The 22,330-nt window shown below is 30.5% G+C and overlaps 1 protein-coding gene and 1 long non-coding RNA gene across 2 annotated transcripts; one reads left to right on the top strand and one right to left on the bottom strand.

Annotated features, from left to right (window-relative positions):
- Positions 1 to 2,733: 2,733 nt before the first annotated feature.
- On the top strand, positions 2,734 to 5,040 carry LOC128175476 (uncharacterized). Its single transcript, XR_008242687.1, has 4 exons — positions 2,734 to 2,870; positions 4,223 to 4,249; positions 4,446 to 4,564; positions 4,974 to 5,040. It is a non-coding gene; the product is annotated as an uncharacterized LOC128175476 (long non-coding RNA).
- Positions 5,041 to 8,587: 3,547 nt separating this feature from the next.
- Positions 8,588 to 11,391, bottom strand: LOC128178763 (patched domain-containing protein 3-like). Its single transcript, XM_052846082.1, has 3 exons — positions 10,398 to 11,391; positions 10,103 to 10,309; positions 8,588 to 10,020 (listed from the first exon to the last, which is right to left on the bottom strand). The coding sequence occupies exons 1-3, from the start codon at positions 11,389 to 11,391 to the stop codon at positions 8,588 to 8,590; spliced, it is 2,634 nt and encodes an 877-aa protein (XP_052702042.1).
- Positions 11,392 to 22,330: the final 10,939 nt, after the last annotated feature.

Below are 22,330 nucleotides of genomic sequence, written 5' to 3'. Positions count from 1 at the left end.
TACTTGATAATGAATGATATGATGTATACATGATTTAGAACAAAGAGCTTTAATAAAAACACCTGCCGATACTAGCACTTCTTCCCAGATATCTGATATACCTTTTGGGGTACATATCAAAAGGGGTAATGCAGTCTACAAAATTAAAATCAGAATTCACGAGGTACGAATGATAGTATCGAATCAATGCGCGGTAGCAAACAATTGCACGTATTGTTGTTTAATATGTAGCTAGTTATTTAAAAATATATATGAAAAGATATAACGCATAGGAGATAAAAAGTAACAAATGGAACCATATTTGAACAATATAGCGTAACAAAGGGAAAAAATAATATTATTTCACTTACCTTACAGCAGTCGATTAAATCTTTAAAAGGAATGTGTATCATCTACCAAGTTCTCTTCTAATGAATATTTATCCAACCTTATATACGTAGCATCTATTTTAGGCCTCCCAGAAAAGGAAAATAGTAAGAAAGTTCAACGTCTCATCTTTAACTTTATATGGAATAAATCAGAAAGAATAAAAGGCAATACTCTTATCGGTAGTGTTAGAAATGGTGGTCGAGGTATCATTGAAGTAGAAAGTAAACTAAAGGCTTTAAAAGCGGCCTGGTTACCCAGAATATGGAAATCAAAAGAAGTTCTGTATAGTATACTGAACAGTTTTTGTAACAAATATTATATAGATGTACAATGTAATGTATATTTACAATTTTCGAGTACCGTAGATAATAAAAAAATTCCACTGTTTTATAAAGAAGTACTTTGTGCTCTTAATGAATGTAAAAAATATCCCGATTTGATGTAATCTCAAATGTCAATATACTTCGACAGTCCATGTGGAACAGTTGTAATATGCGATACAAAGAAAATGTATAATTTTTCGAAAACTGGGTTAAGAGTGGCAGCCTATTTGTTAAAGATACACTGGATGATAATGGCAGAATTCGATCTTAAGAAAGTTTTACTTATTTTAAAAAATATAAATCTAATTGGTTATGTGAATATAAGACTATTATCTCCATGTCAAAATTTGTGGATAAGAAAATTGGTTTAGAATTTTTATTTTCAAACTGGTTCTGATAATTTGTATGGAAGAAAATGTAAATTTTTTTTTGCAGAAATTTTATGAAGATGAAGTTTACAAAACCTTGCTTACAGACAAGAAAGTAAAAAGAGTTTGAAATTCATGGTACTCAACAATGGAAAATATATGTCTGTAAAAGCTTAGATGTCGAAGATAAACAAATATCTGACTTCAGTTACCGACTACTTAATAATTCATTGTGTAACAACCTATATTTATAAATAAGGACCTTTTGACAATAAACTTCGAAATGGCTGCACCAGTGTGATGGCTAATATATTTGATATTTCAACAAATGTGAGATGATTTCCGTAAGCTATATTAAATTATACATGATAAGTAATTATGATGGAATTGATCAAAAACCTACTTTCATTTTCGATAAACTAGCCCGAAATAGCAAAAATGAGAGTAAGGTGGTAGACACGCTTTGGCGGTTTAAAGTCATCCGGAGTTTGCATCAAAATTAATGCTTGCAATGAAAAAAAATTGAATGATTACGTAAAGAGTGAATATATTTACTAGGAACTAACTTATACTGCACACAGACGTTAAATGGTGACAAGCGTTGAATAATTAAAATAAGTCAATTCGTTTCTTGAATGTGCACTTCAATTTTGATGTACAGAACGCTTGCGAAACGCGACCCCTGGTGATAGAATGGAATAGAACTTTCCAGAACGGGGTAACCAAGAACGTGGGTTGACTAATTGGCGAAAAGTGTAGGAGGAGTTCATCATGCATCGCGGGCAGATACTTTGGATCGGACATTTTTGGTTAATACATCACTATGATGGTGAATAAATACAATGGAACAATCTAATGCAATTTTAGTTTTAATGGGAATAATTTTCCAAAACGGAGTGCCCGTATTCTATATCATATATCATATTATAACGCGGACACGAATTATATCAAGTATAAAGGTACACTAAGCATGTGATGAATGTCAGTGATTTTCCTACTAATTTTGTACGTTAATCTACAACTTATTGACAGATGTTCCATGCCATCTTAAAATTATTTAATTCATAGATTTAATACGTACACTAAGACAATAAAGGTTAAAAAAAACATTGAGGGTCTATTTTCCCATCCCGATATATGATTTATTGTTGAAAAATAAATAAAAACTTAATACATTAAATGTTGAAATTTCTTATATGTTGAGCTAACATTTAAAACGTGTAATTGTAACGACATTTATCAACTTTTCTAGGTTTTAATGATGATTGAGTTTTTTAAAGACATAAGGTATTATTTTTGGGTGTATAGCGGGATATAAATACGGGTTGCTCACGTAATCAAATCCCATGAAGCCCGGATTTTTCAGCTTAAATGCCTGAAAATTAGATTAATAGTGTTTCAATTTATGTCATGTTGATATCTTTAAATAATAATAATAATATAAAAAACCAATTCCAGCACTCGTAATCATTTTGAAAAAGCAGACAAAAAAAATGTGAATTGAAATTTTCATTAATATTTATTAAACAATTTGATATACAATCCTTTTCACAACCTGTTGACATTTGACTTAATTATCTACTTAATATGAAACATGAGTCGAAAATGATAGTTCGACACGCATAGAAGTACGTGTTTATCCCTCAATTTTGTAACATATATATACTGATTGGGTCAAGGTTATTTATATACCAGTCAGGACGGTGGTAATTGTCTATCAACTTTTGTTGCATTTCTATTTGGACGTATCAGCACTGCAGAATGGGGAAATTTATCGGTCTCTTTCTCATCTTGAGCATTGCTTTAGCAGGTATACTTCTTTATATATTTTTAAGACAAAGGCATACTTACATTATCATCTTCTTATTTTAATTTCAATCTGGTTTCAATAATTTTGTTTTTAATTAAGGAATGAAATCAATAGAACAGTTTACGTTTTTTTTTTCTAAACCCCTTTGCGGTTTATAAAGAGAAAACTTCCCAACCCATTTTATATTCATATAAAATGGGTAGCTAATAAATTCATTCCTTATGATTTAATTATTGGCTATTAGTTATATATTTAAACGGTCCTTTCACCTTTCAAATGACATTAAATGATACAATATGATATGAGTCAAAATTTGCACCCATAACTGGTATTTTTTTTTAAATGTTAAAGATACATTAAACTGTTGGTTTTTATTTTATCTTTTTTGTACTTCTTTTTTTTCTTTTCTTTTTTTAAAAGTTTATATAAAATATGTTTTCACTTATTTATTTGATTTATTTGCACTTACTGGTAGTGAATGACGTCAGAAGTGACGCTATTTTTATAACTAAATCAAAATCAGTCAAAATATGACATTTTTCTGATCTTTGTTTGAATGGGAAACATAGAGCGACACTTTGAACAAGAAAAATATTTTTGTTACTTATTAATCTTGGATAGATACATCTCTGATGAAATTTTTTGTTTGTTCAGGCATGCGCTCAGTGTTTTTTGAAAGAAAAAAACTGCTTGAAAACAAGCCATTTTAGGCAAAATATGCACAATTGGCGGTAAAAGGTAAATCTTATGATGTCGTATCTCTAAATTGTGGGCATTTGAATCAAAATGAAAATTATGACAAATCTTCACACGCATATTTGTGCACAAAAAACAAAAAATATCAGTAATATGAGGATGTTCAATTTAGGGGGGCATTTTAGACTCAAATCATATATAGTCCTTTAAACGTAACGTCAGGCGGATTAATGTGTTTTTGAATTTAGTCTCACTGTGACGTAGGCAATATTCTTAGTACGATATAACATCAATTTTTGTCGCCAATCAGAAAGCGCGTTACAGTAAGAATTTAATCATAACAGGATATCAACGTATGTGTTTTTTAAATGTCCAACATTTCTCATTGTGTAAAATAAAATGAAATTGATGCAATACTACATATCAAATGAATAAAACAAAAATTAAAACTATACGCAATTGTTTCGAAACGCTTAGCAATTAATATGTATGTCAACGTCTTCAGTCAACAAGTAAACAATTGTGTATTGTTACACAAGGTATAAGTTTAAAATTGTATAATTTAAAATCTTTCAACTTTTTTGAGATCATTTTTTATTGACATAGATATAATTTCGTAGTATCATTATTGTGATTATTATCATTAACTTTTTCAGGAACATTGTTTCCAGAAATAGATGCAAGTAAGTTTGTTGTTTTTTTCTTGATAATAAAATTGATAACTGAATATCATATTCCAATAATATGAATACATTTCCATTTTTGAATATCACATAACCATACTATAAATACATATTTTTTTAATGGATATTGTATTTTCAGATTATTCTGTTGATCACCGTTATTTACATTGAATGTCAAACAATTTTACAACTTCAGGTATTTAGAAAAGATTTACGTGTGAGATGGGTGGAGTTCGGTTCTGTTTAGCTCATTGCCTGGCTCTTGGTTACAGGGGTGCTTGGTGTGACAGCAGGAATGTTTGTCATTGTAGATAAGTACGTTGAACTAATTTATGTTCATAATTTGATATTTTGCTGCATCTCTGTGTGTGTAAAATGGATTATATAAAAGCTGCATAATACTGAAAGATTATAGATAATTTATTCAAAACGAGGTGATTATGGGATGCATGTAAAAGTATTTTTAAGGTTTTCACAAAAAAGAACTTACTGTATCATTAAAAGAAAAAACAAAAGAAAATGTCAATTAAATACATTTTATGTTTTCGGTCATTTTTGTAATAGAAGTTTTCATTCTTAATACTAAACACTTTTCAAATCATGTTGAAAATTTGCCGTAGAAACAGTATTCAAAGGCAGCTAATCAACTGCCTTCTTGAACAACGTCTCCTCAATATATAAATTTGATAAAATTGTCAAATCATTTTTTTTTTTTGCTTTACAGGTGCTCAAGGAGAATGCGAGAAGTTATTCTTTGTGAAGCACGTTAGAATAAAATGTGAATAAAAATATCAATTTCATTTATTTCTATATGAATCTGTTTCATTTTGCAATTTGCTCAACTAACATATTTGATCACTGAATTGTTGTATAAAATAACAACACTGCCGATTTGTTTTAATATAATCATTTTCCATTTCATATTTTTAGCAATTGATGTATACACAACATATCAAATTTAAGCAATATTCATTTCTGTTTCAAATAAAATACAATTCATGATTCTTATAGTCAAAGTGATTGCTAAAATATGAAATGGAAAATGGGTATGTTAAGACAATTCACAGAAATTAACCATATTTTGAAATTAAAAAACATTTAAAAGCAATAATAAACAATTCTTTAAACTACTTGATAATGAATGATATGATGTATACATGATTTAGAACAAAGGGCTTTAATAAAAACACCTGCCGATACTAGCACTTCTTCCCAGATATCTGATATACCTTTTGGGGTACATATCATAATGCAGTCTACCAAATTAAAATCAGAATGCACGAGGTACGAATGATAGTATCGAATCAACGCGTGGTAGCAAACAATTGCACGTATTGTTGTTTAATATGTAGCTAGTTATTTAAAAATATATATAAAAAGATATAACGCATTACATTTGATTAATTCATATGCTTCTTCTAAACTCATACTTTGTTATTATTGGATGAAAAAAGCTGTATAATCCAATATTAAAGCATTATTACTATCACTCAGACCTATCACAATACCCAGTGTGATATTCTTAGGAGATAAAAGGTATCAAATGGAACAATATTTGAACAATATAGCGGAAAAGGGAAAAAATCACATACTGATGTATTTTTTAGACATCGTGTCGTATTTCGTTTCTACTTTTTTTATAGACATTTTTCTTTTTGTTGATGCTCAGGTTTGTGACCTATTTTATAACCTCCATAATTACGACTTTCTTAGTGCTGACTATAAATTTGAAAAAAAAAAACAATACCATTTATCATTAAAATTTCAAAGATTTGATTGGTTGGTTTTTTTGATTGTTTTTATTTTGCTTTCTTTGTTTTTGTTTTTTTTACTTTAATCTACTTTTTTTGGATCTAAAATGCCATTGACAAAGAGAGTACAAAAGAAGACAAGTGTATGCAACTTGCATGTAAGAAGTCTTTTATAAAATATGAGAAGAATCGGGAGGGGCTTGATTTTTTTAATAATTAATATGTCATGATGATATCTAACATAGTTTTTTTCAATGCCTCTTAAAATCTGGGAAGCTACAGCGTTATTATCAAAACAAAAAGACAATACATTTTTAACCAATTTCTCCCTTTATATTTTTCAACTAAAATTGTGCGTTTCTCAAATGCCACTTGCATTTCAAATTGCCTTAACAACCATCCCTCACTTAATTCAAAAAGTTCTTGTACACAACAGCAATTTGCAAATAAGTGATCAATAATGAAATATTTTTTTTTTATATACATAAAAGTATTCTGGGGATTCTGTTTTAGTAATCTTGTGAAAGTAATCATTTATTAGTATAATTCTAAGTAGAATTTGAAACTGTATCCGATGAAGTTTTGACTTTTTGTTTTAAAAGGAAGTTGAAATATTTTGTTCCAATTTTTGTTGGTAAAAAGAAAACCTCTTTCTAGCCATATATATGAAGATGGTGCTCTCATTTTTCCTTAATAAGTTTATCAAACATGTCTTTGCATTCTTTTGTATTAGTAAAGAATACATATATATGACTGGGTATAGCCTGGCCGGTCTTATTTTTTAATTTCATTCATGTTGTCTCTATCTAATCTTTCAAATTGTGCTTTCTTTAGACTTGCATATGGTTTTGAATTTTTTTAGAGTCAGTGCTTATTTATATGATTTTTAAGGAAGAGTTTAATATTCCACATGGATTAAAATTGTACAGCTTACTTCCCTTACACCGATTTATGTACATAATGTGGTTAAAAGACTGTTAAATGTATATCATACAGCAATTGAAATCTAAGGGAAAATTTAGTACGTATACAAAATTATAACATTTTAAGGGCCAATAATAACATGCGTGTCAATATGTCACTTTGTTGCAATAATAAAAAGAAAACACTACAATAGCAACAAAACCTAAGAGTTTATTTTCCCATATAAGCGAAGCCATTAAACCAGAGAACATGTATTATACTTACTATACCGCCCATTTACCTAATTATGTCTTCAAGTAAATACTTAATTATATATAGAAATATAAGTAATATGATTCCCGATACATGTTGTCGATGTTAATGATATCATTGCAACACATATACATTCACACTAATACACGAACCCTCCAATACACACACATAGTTACAAAATAAAATCCAAAAAGGTAGGGCATGTAAAATACTCAGATTTAAAAAAGAAACTGAGCTACGACACAAACGGATACCAGACTAAGCAACGTTGAGCTCTTTTTCATTTTTGATAGATTTTACATTTTAAAATAAGCATACAGATGACAAACAAAACAAAGTATTTATGACTTCGAATACTCAGCTAGGATTATTAGTTCGGGGAAAGATTTTCGAATTTCAATCACTCGATGCACAGGCAAACCCTTACTAATTCAACGTCCACGTGCACAGTTCACAGTTTAAAATTCTACGTCCTGCACTACAACTGGCTGGAAATCAGCATGCTTCCGTACGTCCTACTTGTTCACTTTCTTGCCTCTTTGCAGACAATATCCCGTTCGTGAGAGATAGCTCTGGCTTCACAAATAAACATAATCACAAGCATCTCACTATTATAACAATTAAAAGTGCCATAAATGAAATATTTCTTCACCACAGGCTTGTTTTAGATTAGAAAAGTCAAGCACAATTGTTTATATGCTCCAAGTTTTTTTCATGATTATCATTTCATAATATTTTGATAATTTATGAAAGACATTAAAACAGTATTGATGTCCATAAAATTTAATTAATTTTGTCATACAGTTTGATATTGAGTTACATTTAAAAAACAATATAGTGTTTCAATATTGTAAATAATTAATTTTAAACCATATGAAAGTATATATACATAGCAATTGTGTACTGCTATAATTATAGGGGCAAAGGATTTAAAATTGAAAGCTTGGCAAAAACTATTCATTCTTATATGTCATAGTGACACAAAGCAAACTAAGCCAATTATTTCATCTTATAATTTTTTTTCATTTTGATGCTTGTTTTTATTAAAGAATTTTTTTCTTAAAATAAGAATGAACTCCAAGTTCAACATAAGTACAACAAAACTTGTAAGCAATGCATGTAAAATATCAATACATTTGTAAAAATGATGCGTTTAGAAATTTCAACATGATAAGGCTTTTTATTTGTTTTTTCATGCGATGATTTTATAAAACATACAGATAAATCAACTCAAGTAATTCAACTGTAAAACAATGTCTTTTCATTTGAATTTGACTTGGTAGATCATCATATTTCTTAATCAACCTAGTGAAGACGATATCGCTATAAAATAATTCAATTACGCAAGTAGGAATATATACCTATATATATATAAAACATATTAAAGTTTACAATACAAAGTAATATTACGCTACATATATTGACTAAAAGCCTGTAATGTAGTGACACTCGATGATGAAACTCTATCATCATTCAATTCCGTAGTATTTGATTGAGTTTCTTCGTCGTTGGTTTTCCTAGTTTCAATGTCTTTCCGTTTCATTAACAGCATCAGAATATCTATCAGAAGCGGAAGAAAAAAAACCGCGTGAACAAGTCCAAAACTGACAACAAGGAGCATGACTTTTCCAAAGGACTGAAATATATAACTCTCGGAAAAGAATAGCATAACAATACCAAGCAGGGACGAAAATGCAGCATTAAATACTGGTCCTCCAGATTTATCAAGGGCAGATTTGAGCACTTCGCTTTCTGACCTTGAAGATAGAAATGAATGGCAAATATGTACAGCGAAGTCTACTGAAAAACCCACGCTCATTACAAGATGTATCATTGTTACAGAGCTAAGGGTAAGATCCCAATAGTACATGAAACCAAAGATACCAACCATAATGCTGATTACAGTCAATGCCACAATTACAACTAACAAAGGTCTCGGCATGAAAATAAAAGTGACGGCCAAAATCACAACAACAGCGATGCCCACTGTTAACAAGATACTCGGTAGTATTTGTACGTACTGCTCAAAAAAGATGAATGCAGGCGTATAGAAAAAAATAAATTGGGAATTTTTACCAAGTTCACGCAATCTTTCCATCAGGGCACCTTGATCTGATGACGATTTTAAATTGACAGATTTAATGTAAAATTTTGAAGATCTTATTTTTAATTTGGAAGTGCTAAAGACTATATCATTTGAAAAGCGAGGTTCAATGTTTAAAAAAGATTTTAAACCAGTGACAAATTTTGTTTCTGTACTGTCGTCATAAAGAGGTGATTGCTTGTATGCAGTTAACCAATTGATTTCAAATGTATCGTCTATTCCCGTATCTAACTTAGCCTGAGTCATGATGCTTGAAATCTGAGACTGTGTTGAATTCAGTGAATATGTATTTTCATTTTTAACACATACAGCAATTAGGGGCTCAACAGTAAAGTAATTATTTTCCCAGGTACTGTATGTGTGAAAGTAAGATCTTTTTGAAACCAAATTGAACAAATGGAGACCTTGCTTTAAATGCATAGTTCCATAGATCGATGACCCTAAATAAGACATGAATAAAATGCAAATCATGATTTTCCCTACAAAGTGCGAGTGAATTTTAACTGCTAATTTCTTGGGATATTTTTCGAGAGAACTTTCTACATCATCTCTTGATTCTGGAATATTTCCAGTCAGACATCTATCAATCGAGTTTTTGCTGTTCTGTGCAGAATCTCTTTCCTTTATTTCCAAGCAGCATATACAAAAATGTCGTCTTTTTGATGTACGGATTTCATTTAGACAAATTGCAGGACACATCAAAAACAGCTGGTTCATGTAACAAAACATTACTGCAACTCCTAAAAATATAAACAAAGGACATCTAACTATGATGCTATCGATATTGAAGATGCAAAGACATATAAAGGATATATTACTTACCTGTATAAATACAAAAAGTTCGTATGCTTTGAAACACCGAGGTGGCCCCAACACCAAATGCAAGGAGATCAGTAACTGACGTTATGGTAATCGATATTCCGCTCGTCCTCAGCATGCTTTTCATCCTGTCTTCAATTGATGCTTTCGACAGGGACGGTGCTCCCGCCATTCCAGACATCAGAATAAACATGTCATCAATACCTATTGCTGAAAAACATACACCACTCTACATTATCATATGTAGGTAAAAGAGGTTTGCAAAATAATTTTGAATTTATGATCAAACTAGCATTACCTATTATCAAGAAAGGCATGACTCCTACAATATTCGTGAACTTTATTCCAATCGCACTAACAAAACCAAAAGCTGCTCCTATTCCTAAGACTGGTGTGATTACTCCTGCGATTCCCAGATTTGCTCTGTTTGCAATGTTGTTACATTTCAGCCAAGACGATGCTGAAGCCTGGCAAGCATACGTCATCATTAACGTGAATGTCACACTAAAAAATGTTATGTCACTGTCTGTAGCTTTGTTGAGTTCTGTTTCGAGGGACTCAGAGCTAGCATAAGCGACATCTGTAAGATTAGGTTTTAAATGGGGTATCTGATTGAGAAATTCATTTTCCCAAGTTTTAGGAAGAGAATTGTTTTGTTGCAGGTAATATCTCAATCTGACCCCAATGCTAGATGCAAGTTTTCCCTTTTGACTTCGGGCATTCGCAAATATTGGAGACAATAATTGAGAATTATACATAGGAAATGAGACATTTCTCTGAATAAACTGTCGCTGAAATTCAGAATCCAAAACAACTCCACCAAGTACAGAACACTCAGAACTGCTCAACGCGCAAACATTAGCAAATTTGTAAGCTGTTCCATCTGTTTTATAAACAACTACTGAGTTCTGTATAAACTGGTTGATATTATTTATTTCATCAATATATTGTTGATTCATGATGTCTGACTTGTTTTTGGAAACCATCATTACATCTACGTATCTTCCAAATGTTTCAAGCTGGTATGACTCGAAATTGCTCGTCGTTGGATCTGAGTACACGTTTTTAAGAAACTCTCTGTCTTTGTACGCCTGACTGTTACTTGGAGTGTACAATACCTCAACATTGTTTTCGGTTGAAAGCTCCAACAATCCAATTAGAAACAGACTATTTACTACCACACATATACTTATGACTATTTTGGGATATTTTGATATAAAAGATCCCAATTTTTCAAATAGAGTTCCGAAGAAATCCTCATATCTTTTACGACACTGTTGAAGTTCCTCCATTTTGAAGATTGAAGACAGTAGAACCTAAGATAGGAAGCAAAAAATATAAAATGATAGATGACAAAGAATTATAACCATTAATATATATATATATATATATATATATATATATATATATATATATATATATATATATATATATATATATATATATATATATATATATATATATAGTTAAATCCAAAAAATATCGCAGTGTCCGGTTTTATATATAGAAAATTTGAAAAACGTTTTACTCTGTGTTGTCTTTCGTTTTTCAGATTTTATATATATATATATATATATATATATATATATATATATATATATATATATATATATATATATATATATATATATATATATATAATGAATAAAAACACAAAGTCAGATGAAAATGAAAGTTATTTACTCTGGGGATTAGTGTTTTTATTCACTTAAGTTTTCTATATTTTATCCGACCATCTCTCTCTCTCTCTCTCTCTCTCTCTCTCTCTCTCTCTCTCTCTCTCTCTCTCTCTCTCTCTCTTTTATGACTGAACATAAGTTAATCAAAATACAGCATGATAACCAGTTTGGATTTGTGGCAATAAAAGCCTCTCCTTCGCCGAGATCTCCCGCAAGTTATATTTGCCTAAATAAAGAAAATGAATCTTGTGTATTTAAAAGCAATTTAATTTCCAAAGAGGGAAGAGTTTATGGGAAAAGAGGTACAAAGACACTATTATTTAAAAAAAATTAAAGTTATCTCAGCCCTAATTTGAAAATCCAATCCCTTTTTAATAAACCGGAAGTTCCTGTCGAAAAAAGCCGGGATTCTTGAACAATAACTAGAAGCACTCCAACAAAAGAGAAAAACATCCAAATGGTTATTACTACGAAGTAACATCGCCTAAACAAAACTTGACAATTTTGTAAAAAAAAAATGGGCTTAACCAGTTAATATGAATCATTTGTGAAACGATTTGGCATACATTTTAATTTTTTTCTGAATAAATTTTTTTAGCATAAAAATATTCGAAAAAACATTCAAATTTAGATGGTACTTACGTAAAATAGAATTTCCGATTTTAAAAAGGATATGTGTTAAAAATATTATATTTACAAGACATATATTTTTTAAATATGATTATGAAAGTTGAACGTCCTCATTTGAAAGTTATGCCAAAAATTACTTACTTTCTTTGATATATAAAGTCATTTGCATTCCGATCCTTTATAGTTTTAAATTACGTACTAAATGACCAATTTTTCAAATAGTTCACGTCTTTATTTTTTTAATATTACATCGCAAAGTGTTAATTGTCATCATGATACAGGACGTTTAATGAATTATTGCAACTTTGACATTTATTTTTGGGTCAAATTCTTATCAATTTCAGATGCTAAACTACCAGTTTAGTGTGTTCGGTGACCTGAAAAGTTTTAATATCTCACACCTGAATGATATCAGTTTAAAACTCTCATTTTACGTCAAGGTTGAATTATGGAGAGACTGAGTGATCTACATACAAGGGTTGATCCAAAAGAAATGTCACACTGTGCACAGCGCTTCTCATGGGAGCTGTATTGTATAAAATGATACATCAAATTTATCCAAATCAAAATGTTAATTCAAATGAAAAATTAGAGACAATTTCGTTGAATAATTAAAAAGATATGAATGTTTATAACATGATATATACGTGACATCGCCGCGTCATAAAATAATAGCATCTATATGCATGTTATATAGATGCCTTTATCTTATGAGGAAATTGCTGTGTTCTTTTTGCTCGGGCTCGATATTTAATCGAGCTCGGTTTACAAATCCTTTTCAAAATCAACCACAGCTGAAAGGTAGCAAAAAGTTTAGCTCGTTCAATTTTTCAAAAAATTATTACAATCTTTTTAACTTAAAGTTTACCCAACCCACCCTTCCCCTTTTGTAAAAGAGATACTGCTTTGGTTTTTCCAATATATTTTTCAGATTTGTAAATGCTGATATCTTGGTGCTGCATGAAGTATAACTGTCGTGGCAAACAAAATGACTGTGCAGTGATCAAAGTGTGGAACTTAAAGATTAACGTGCGCCTGTCCTCCAACTTTGGTGACAAGTTTGTGTAAATGGCGTCTGCATTTGTCTATTCAACTGATGTAACCACTTGTGTTAACAACATGAGAGTCCGTCCATTCGCTGATGCGGCTAGTTTGTGGAAATAATTAACAAATATATTGTTCGCGGTTAACCCGGAACAATCAAATGCAATTGATTTATGCTGCTGCTCATTTTGTGCTTGTTGTTGCTGCTGCTACCATATTGCATTATAACTATAAACATTCAAATGTTCAAACTCAATTGCTGCTGATATTGAACTTATATTATAAACATTCAAATGTTCAAACTATAGCTGTTTGCGGTCAACCCAAAATAGAAAAAAATATGTGTGTTGCTCATGTTGATTGTACTTGCTGCTTTGTTGTTGGGTCTGCCCTGCTCGGCGACCCATGCGGCTCTTATTGCCACGACCAAAAAAGCCAAACAATAAAAATCTAATTACACAATTACTTGTGTTTGGTAATTTCTTCTATATAGATAATGTATTTTTTTAGGTTTTTAATTTAGATTTTGTACATGGTTCGACATTTGAAAAAAGATCCAAACAACACACTATTTTAAAACAGATATGACAGAGACTTTATCTAACTGCTTTAAACCATTGGGAAACTTTACCGTCCATTTCGGTTAACTACGCAGTATCGTTTATCTCTCTATCAGAATAAAAAAGCTGGGCATGTGAATAGTTATACGATGCATTTTTTTGCCCCGAAAGATGAAAATTTATTAGAAAATACACTGGAATTGATATATCAACCAAAGTGAGTGCGAGTGGACATGGCACCCTTAACATGTTTCCAATATGAGCATATGTAATGTTTTAAAATAACTAATTTAGATAGACATTAGAAGACATACGCTTTGAAGGAAAATTAAAGTTAGGTTCTTCTGGAGCAGCATGGCCATTTTTATATAGGACTAAATTATGAAGTTCTACCAGAAGTTTCATGATTTATTGCAACTTCGACATTTATTTTTGGGTCAAATTCTTATCAATTGCAGATGCTAAACTACCAGTTTAGTGTGTTCGGTGACCTGAAAAGTTTTAATATCTCACACCTGAATGATATCATTTTACGTCAAGGTTGAATTATGGAGAGACTGAGTGATCTACATACAAGAGCTGATCCAAAAGAAATGTCACACTATGCACAGCGCTTCTCATGGGAGCTGTATTGTATAAAATGATACATCAAATTTATCCCAATCAAAATGTTAATTCAAATTAAAATTTAGAGACAATTTCGTTGAATAATTAAAAAGATATGAATGTTTATAACATGATATATACATAACATCGCTGCGTCATAAAATAATGTATTTTTTAGGTTTTTAATTTAGATTTAATAACATGGTTCGACATTTGAAAAAAGATCCAAACAACACACTATTTTAAAACAGATATGACACAGACTTTTTCTAACTGCTTTAAACTATTAGGAAACTTTACCGTCCATTTCGGTGAACTACGCAGTATCGTTTATCTCTCGATCACAGAATAAAAAAGCCGGACATGTGAATAGTAATACGATGCATTTTTTTGCTTCGAAAATGAAAATTTATTAGAAAATACACTGGAATTGATCTATCAACCTAAAAGTGAGTGCGAGTGAACATGGTACCCTTAACATGTTTCCAATATGAGCATATGTAATGTTAATAACTTAATTAGATAGACATTAGAATACATACGCTTTGAAGGAAATTAAAGTTATTATCTTCTGGAGCATCATGGCCATTTTTTATATAGGACTAAATTATGAAGTTCTACCAGAACACCGAGAATTCAGAAATGACGTCACTGGAGTGCGGCGTCTATCCTTACCTCACGCTCTTTGAAATATATTATCTTTAGAAATGATTTTCATAATGCATTAAAATGTTCATATATGAATTGAAATAGGTAGATATATCAAAGCACAAATTGTTGTCATTTTACGTCAATTTTTCACGATTTTATCGCATCTGTGACATTACTTTAGGATCAACCCTCGTATACTAGTATGCCCTGATGTATTAACCTTTAACCCCGATTAAGAATATCTGCGTATTTTTCTCCTTTTTTATTTAAATGAAAGCATTTTGTTGGAACAAGTGACGTAAGATTACATTTACTTCACTTAGCCTTAACTTGTGTGAGGTAATGAATTTTAGATGTTAAACAGAAAAAAAAAATTTGCCTTAAGGGCATTTGCAACGTTACAGTTTCTTTACAAACTCTTCCATAGATATTATATTGTATGTATAACTATATAGACATTAACGGATTCTTTTGATACCTCTTTCCGTCCCTATTAAAAAAAATTCCCAAAAATACTAATTATACATTCAACGTTGATTTCAATGTCATTCATTGAATTAGTCGCAGTAATTAATACCGGTATTTGAAAGGAGGAATTCTTTGATGAGTGACATATGTGATTATATATTAGAAGATGCATTTTATTGTAAATCGATTTTGCATTATATCCTACTGAAAACAAACATAGACCCACTATATACAAAAAAGTGTGAATCTCAACTTGCTCAATTTCCTCTGATATATCCCAGTGAACTTGAAATAACACCTTTTGTCAATTGTTTTATTAATGAATTTTCAAACCAAATTATTGATTTACATACGATTTAAGATAATTTTTTCTGGCAGCTTCAAACCAATATTTGCGTAACTTATGAGTAAAATATGAACGTTAAGGAAAGGACATTTAGGTTGAGTGCAACAATAACGTTGCCCGAAAACACAATCAATATTTGTTTTTTTTTTATATAAAGAAATAAACCTAAAATTAAAACAGGGGTTTAAATTAAATTGCCGTAATTTTCTCAACGTTCAATTTTGTGCTTAATACATTAAGGGGTATCTGGTGATACCACGCCATAATTTGGCATATCGGACATTTCTTAAGTAGGCACAAAATTAAAAATTATGGCGGAAGCGCATGCTCAACATCTACGACACGTTTATTTAGCGCACAATGAAAAGGTGAGAATCAAGAGGACCCCGAAAGAAAAATGTCCTTGATAATGGTTGGAGATGCTTCGTTTGGTGTATGTATGATAGTCGTCATCCACAATTCACTGCACGTTGGTAGACCATGAATGTAGAGTTGAAATATCACTTCATTTACAACGTGCAACAACTATATATCTCAAAATTAAGTTACATTGGGATTATAAAGCCTTTCTTTGTTCTTTTAAAGCAAAGACCAGGAGTTGCAGCAATTCTTTTTAAAAACAACTGTAAATTAAATGTTCACAAAACTAATAAGAAGAAATATATTCCAATCAAATATAAAAAGCGATTTCAAGATTTAGGTTGTCTTTGCATTCAATTAGCAATAGAAGCAGGGCAATTTTAAAATATTGGAAGACACAATCGAATTTGTTTTCTATGTTCAAATTCTATTAAAGACGAATTTCATTTTATTTTAATGTGTCCCATGTACGAAAGCTATCGCAAAAAATACATCAAGGTACTTCACGACACCGAGACTTAACACTTTTTAAGACATACGTCACAAGATGGCGATTTAAATGTTTTGTTAAACTGTTTGTATCAATCGATTCAGATGTATATCGTCATAGCTCAGTGGTTAAATTATCAGGCTTGTGAACCGCAGGTCAGGAGTTCGAATCAACCTGGGGCTTTTGTTTATGTTAACTGAATTAAATTTTTGAAAATATCATTTTTATCAAAAATTGCACGTTTCTCCGCCTATTTGACATTTATACTTCTTACCAATCATGCTTTTTATCATAATCAAGTAGTTTTCTGCTGATTTGAGGAACTACGTCACGGTGTAGTGAGGTACCTTAAGCCTTGTTACTGGAACAATGTTCTATGTCTAAACTTTTGCATCTTTTTAATATTGAAAATATAAAAGAGCTATGTAATTTAGGTAAAATTCACTTTAGTTTGAAAATTAGACAAGATTTACCTTAGGTAAATTAGATGTTGATATATGTCTACGTCTGCCATATTCTTCTGTTAATTTTTCTGTACAAGTTTATTGTTTATACTCAATTCACTGATAAGCTTTACAGCTTAAAGTTAATAAAGAACGGAACATACATTGTGAAAATGAAAAAGGCAATTTTCTTTATCTTGATGTTTCTGTTGATGATTAAGATGTTTTTATTGGCTAACATAAATGACCCTTTGGATTAATGGACATAAACATACTTCCTACACAAAATGGTTTGAGCGTATTGAGAATCTTTTTATGAATCAACTTAATGTTTTTGAGGGTGAGTTTAATTGTGTTTTCATAATGAGGTAGATTCAATAAAATACAGTCTTAATAATCCTAAATTGAGACTTGAAGTAATATGGCAAACTTATTTTTTTTATTCTTTAAGATATCTTTTGAAAAACAAACCAAATTTGAAAAAAGTTGGAGAAGGAAAACCCTAGTTAAACAAGCCAGACTTCATTTTTTCTAGTCTCAGGTACATAACAAAATATGCCTTCAATGATTAAAATAGAAAATAGTAAAAGGCCAGACAATGTCCTAGTTGCTTTGCAGAAAAAGAATTAATTCCTTAAAGTTTAAAGGGGCATGGTCACGATTTTGGTCAAATTTTATTTTTCTGTTTTTATTATATGCAGTGCTTTTGGAATGCATTTCTAATGATCAAATAAAATTTGGGTGCCAGTCGCTGAGTTTTAAGCAAGATACAGGGCTTACAATTCTTCGTCATGTAAACAAGGCTCGTGCTCTGTTTTTGTTTACATAGGGTTAATATACCAGTAAAAAATCTTTAAAAGCTAGTTTGTCTATCTTATTATTCATTTTAAGCATAAATAGACAGTTCCTAAAGATTAACACATTCATTTTAGGTCTAAAACTGGAATTTTTACTTCAACATTCAAAATGTAAACAAACGCTTGTTTACATAGCGAAGAATTGTAAGTTCTGTAACTCTGTGACTCATCAAATGGCACTCAGATTTTAGTTGCCTATTAAACATGCCTTACAGAAGCATTGTAAACATCAAAATCAATAACCTATAGGCGTATAACAAATAACGCAGAAGTCTTAAATTATCTATAAAAACATGAACGTTGATAAAAGATATTTTATAACTTGTTTGCCGAAAGTGGAAAACGAAACAGTAATTGGCATCCAATTAGTCTTCTAAATATTATATACAAAATGACATCAGAGTGCATTGCTAATAAAATTAAATAATTATTAAACAAATAAATTATTATAAACCAGACTGGCTTTATCAAAGAAAGGTTCACTGGAGAAAATATGACTCATATATGATTTGATTAATTTTACTGAAATACATAGAATATAATTAATGCTTATCTACTTCAAAAAAGCATTTAATTGATACTAAATCTTGGAAATTTATTTTAAGCCCCTTTCACAATTGGCGCAGAGCAGAACAAACAAAATGTTCGTGCGACCGAAAAAATTAGATATGAATCGTAAACTACATTTGAAATAATTAGTCGTACGAAACTTGTACGATCAAAGCGAGCGTTGTGCGATGTAAACGCATCAAATCTTGCGATACATCTTGCGTTAATATGCGTACAATGAACGCGACGTTGAAAGGTAATGCAATAGGACCGCGCCAGAGACCAGGTGATCGGACGATTGAACGTGCGCCAATTCCATTGGTCGTGCAATCATGCGTTCCATGCTACGAATGCTCTTGCTAGTGAGAGGAGTACATGTATATTTATTAGATCTAGTAGATAAAATTATAAACAAGCATTTTGAGAGTATTGCATTAGCAATGCACGTCCCCTACCGGTTTGTATTACTCTATGAAATCTTCAATGCATACATCTATTTCAAAACTATTATAAACTAGATGTTATGCTTTAATCAGAGTTAAAAGAACAGAGGAAATTCAAACTACATAGTTGATATAAAAATTAAACAAAAAATGGGTAAAAAAATGGTATACCGTATAAGTAATGTACGATATTATTACTGACTACATACTTTCCTCGTATATTCAATACATACTGAACCCGTTAACGAACCCGAACATTAAAAAATTGGAGTATAGATAATTAATTTTCTCAAAAATATGTAAAATAAGCAAAAGTGAAAACTTGATCTGTAGTTTGACATTTTCAACCTGTTCAGCAAATTTCACATTATTCCTCAAACGCTTCAAGAAAAAAAGTGGAAAACTGAAGTGGGATAGACAAACGGACGGGCGGACAGACAGACGTACGGACTGACCGACAGATGCAGAGGAAAGCTATAGTCCCCTCCAGTGAAACCGGATGGGGACTAATAACTACCCTCGGATTTCTCTCAATAATTTCTATTTTCCGTCTTTTTTTTTACTGACTTTTTATAAGTAGTTTACAAGTTTTGTTAATGATTTATATGTGTAATTAAGTAAATCTGTAACTAATTGACTTGTAACATTGTAAGTTGTGTGCACTTGTATTCTTTTGTACTGTTATTGACAAGAAATAAATTCTGAAGAAAACTAAAAATTAATAACGGCAAGAATACATGAATAACTTTACAGGTGTGCGGCGAATGTCCCTACATCACGCTCTTAGGCATGTGCTGTTGTTTGAAGTGATTACCATTTTGCATTAGATTTTCAGATCTTTAAAAATATATAATTATTTCGTGTATTAAATTTTATTGCTTTACGACAAGTTTCATGATTTATTGCAACTTTAAATATTTCTTTTGGATACACTGTCTTGTGAATTCACAGATTTTGGTCGCGATACGGTGAATTTTTACTATTTATTCCAACTTTGACATTTTGCTTTGGTCAATCGTCTTATTTCATCTACACAGGCTCCGTTTGTAATTTAAGCGTGTTCGGGGACTTTGAAAGGTGTGAATACTTCACAACAAAATGATATCGGTTTGAAAATCTTATTTAACGTCAAGCTTGAATTATGAAGAAAATCGTTGACCTTTTAATATGTGCTTATTCATATAGCACTAGCTCCGATGAAAAAAAAAATATCTGCATATTTTTTCCTTACTTTTTTCTTTAAACCAAACATTCCTTAATTTTTTGTATAAATAAGTCGTGTAAGATAATAGATATTTCATATAACCGTATTTAGTGGGGTAGTAGTGAAAAAATTGAAATGATGCCTTAAAGGCCAAAAAACTTTACTTTGGAGATATTCATATCACCTTTCAAAAAGTGTGTCACAATTAGTAATATATATATATATATATATATATATATATATATATATATATATATATATATATATATATATATATATATATATATATATATATATATATATATATATATATATTTATATATATTTATATATATATATATTTTTGGCCCGATATTGCGAGTTTTTACGATTGCAACTTTGACAATTCGTTTGGTTGAAACGTCTTATTTAAACTTAACATGCTAAATTAACAATTGAGGGTGTTCGGGACTTGAAATGTGTAAATATCTCACACCTTATTGATATCTGTTTGAGTATCTTATTTAACGTCCATCTTAAATCCCGAAGAAATTTTGGTTATAAAATTCAAATGATTTTGTCGGACACGTTTTATAACTACATATGGTCAAAGTTCAAGATTTTAAACTGACATTTTGATTAAATGTTTCAACGAAATGAAACGTGTTATTGCTTAGCCCACCTTTATTTCTAATTTTTCTTAAATTTTGAAGATATATGATTATTTTCATATGTTTCCAATAATAAAATACTTTTTATTTTTACATATGAAGAAGACTTTACATTAGGATATAAATTGACAGAAAAACTAACATATTGAACTTTTTATAAGAGAGAAAATCTGATTTCAGCCATTTTTTCACACAAATCTATTTATAGAATAAGTGTTTAAAAAGCTAATTAGAATGTAATTTGATAGGCAATGCATAATTTTAAAAACATATTCCAAAACCCAAGTATCTTATCATTAGTTCACATTAGTTGAAAAAATACAACATTTACCTTTCTGCTTTAATATTTTAGCATTAATAATTAATGATTTTTAGATGTCTATAGATAAACTTAATCCGGGAAAATCGCACAGAGCCTATTTGAAAATTTTGTCTATCTAGACCAGAGGGAGGAGACATTTAAATCGACATTATTCTTTTGGTGGATCAATTGGCGCGTTTGCTGAATTATACTTTTGCGTTATTTTTTTGTTGTTGGAAAAAATCAAATAAAGCCTTGAAGTTGCATGTTAGCAAAGTGATTTAACAAACATTCCTGACCGTACGAAGTTAATAGAAAACGATTTACAGTGAGCTCACTTAACAAACGTCTACCTGGACTGAACCCACGTGATTATTTGTAAAAAAAAATATTCCATTCTTAGGGTTAACATATGTCACGCAGGTGATAGCTCCTGCTTGCTTAGGAAAATCCTTAAAATGTTCATATATTTTTCCTTTTATAAATACCAGACTAATGTTGTACAAACTTCTAATTTTTACAGGAGTTTTCTAGATGTATAATACGTCTTTTGTCCTTTTCACAAGTCTGTACACTTTTAGAGTGACAGTAAACAATGGCTTTGAAATGAATGTCTGTCCTTAATTTACTACATAAAATCACGAATGTTGGCTGACCCCTATTATGTTGTATAGCTTTGTACTATTTATATACATTCAATTCAACGCTAATGTGGATTCTTATGGTTTAAATATCAATAAGTTATACAAGATTAACAATCATTCTGAGATTATTGCATAAGCAATACACGTCTCCTACCGGTTTGTATAAATTTGTGAAGACAATGCACTGTTATACAAAATATCATTTCTTACCGTCTCAACAGACCAACCCGATAACTAACCCGATTGTAATAATGCAAAAAACCCTGTTGATTAAAATTACAACATAATGCTTGACACTATTTTACA

Source organism: Crassostrea angulata, chromosome 3, assembly GCF_025612915.1.
Source record: "Crassostrea angulata isolate pt1a10 chromosome 3, ASM2561291v2, whole genome shotgun sequence".
In the NCBI taxonomy this organism is placed as follows: domain Eukaryota; kingdom Metazoa; phylum Mollusca; class Bivalvia; order Ostreida; family Ostreidae; genus Magallana; species Magallana angulata.
This window is presented reverse-complemented; position numbering and strand designations above follow the sequence as displayed.

Coding starts and splice junctions, on each gene's coding strand:
- LOC128178763 (XM_052846082.1), bottom strand. CDS start 11,391: ATGGAGGAACTTCAACAGTGTCGTAAAAGATATGAGGATTTCTTCGGA. Junction 10,310..10,397: donor CATGCCTTTCTTGATAATAG/GTAATGCTAGTT, acceptor TATGTTTTTCAG/CAATAGGTATTGATGACATG. Junction 10,021..10,102: donor AACTTTTTGTATTTATACAG/GTAAGTAATATA, acceptor TTATATTTTTAG/GAGTTGCAGTAATGTTTTGT.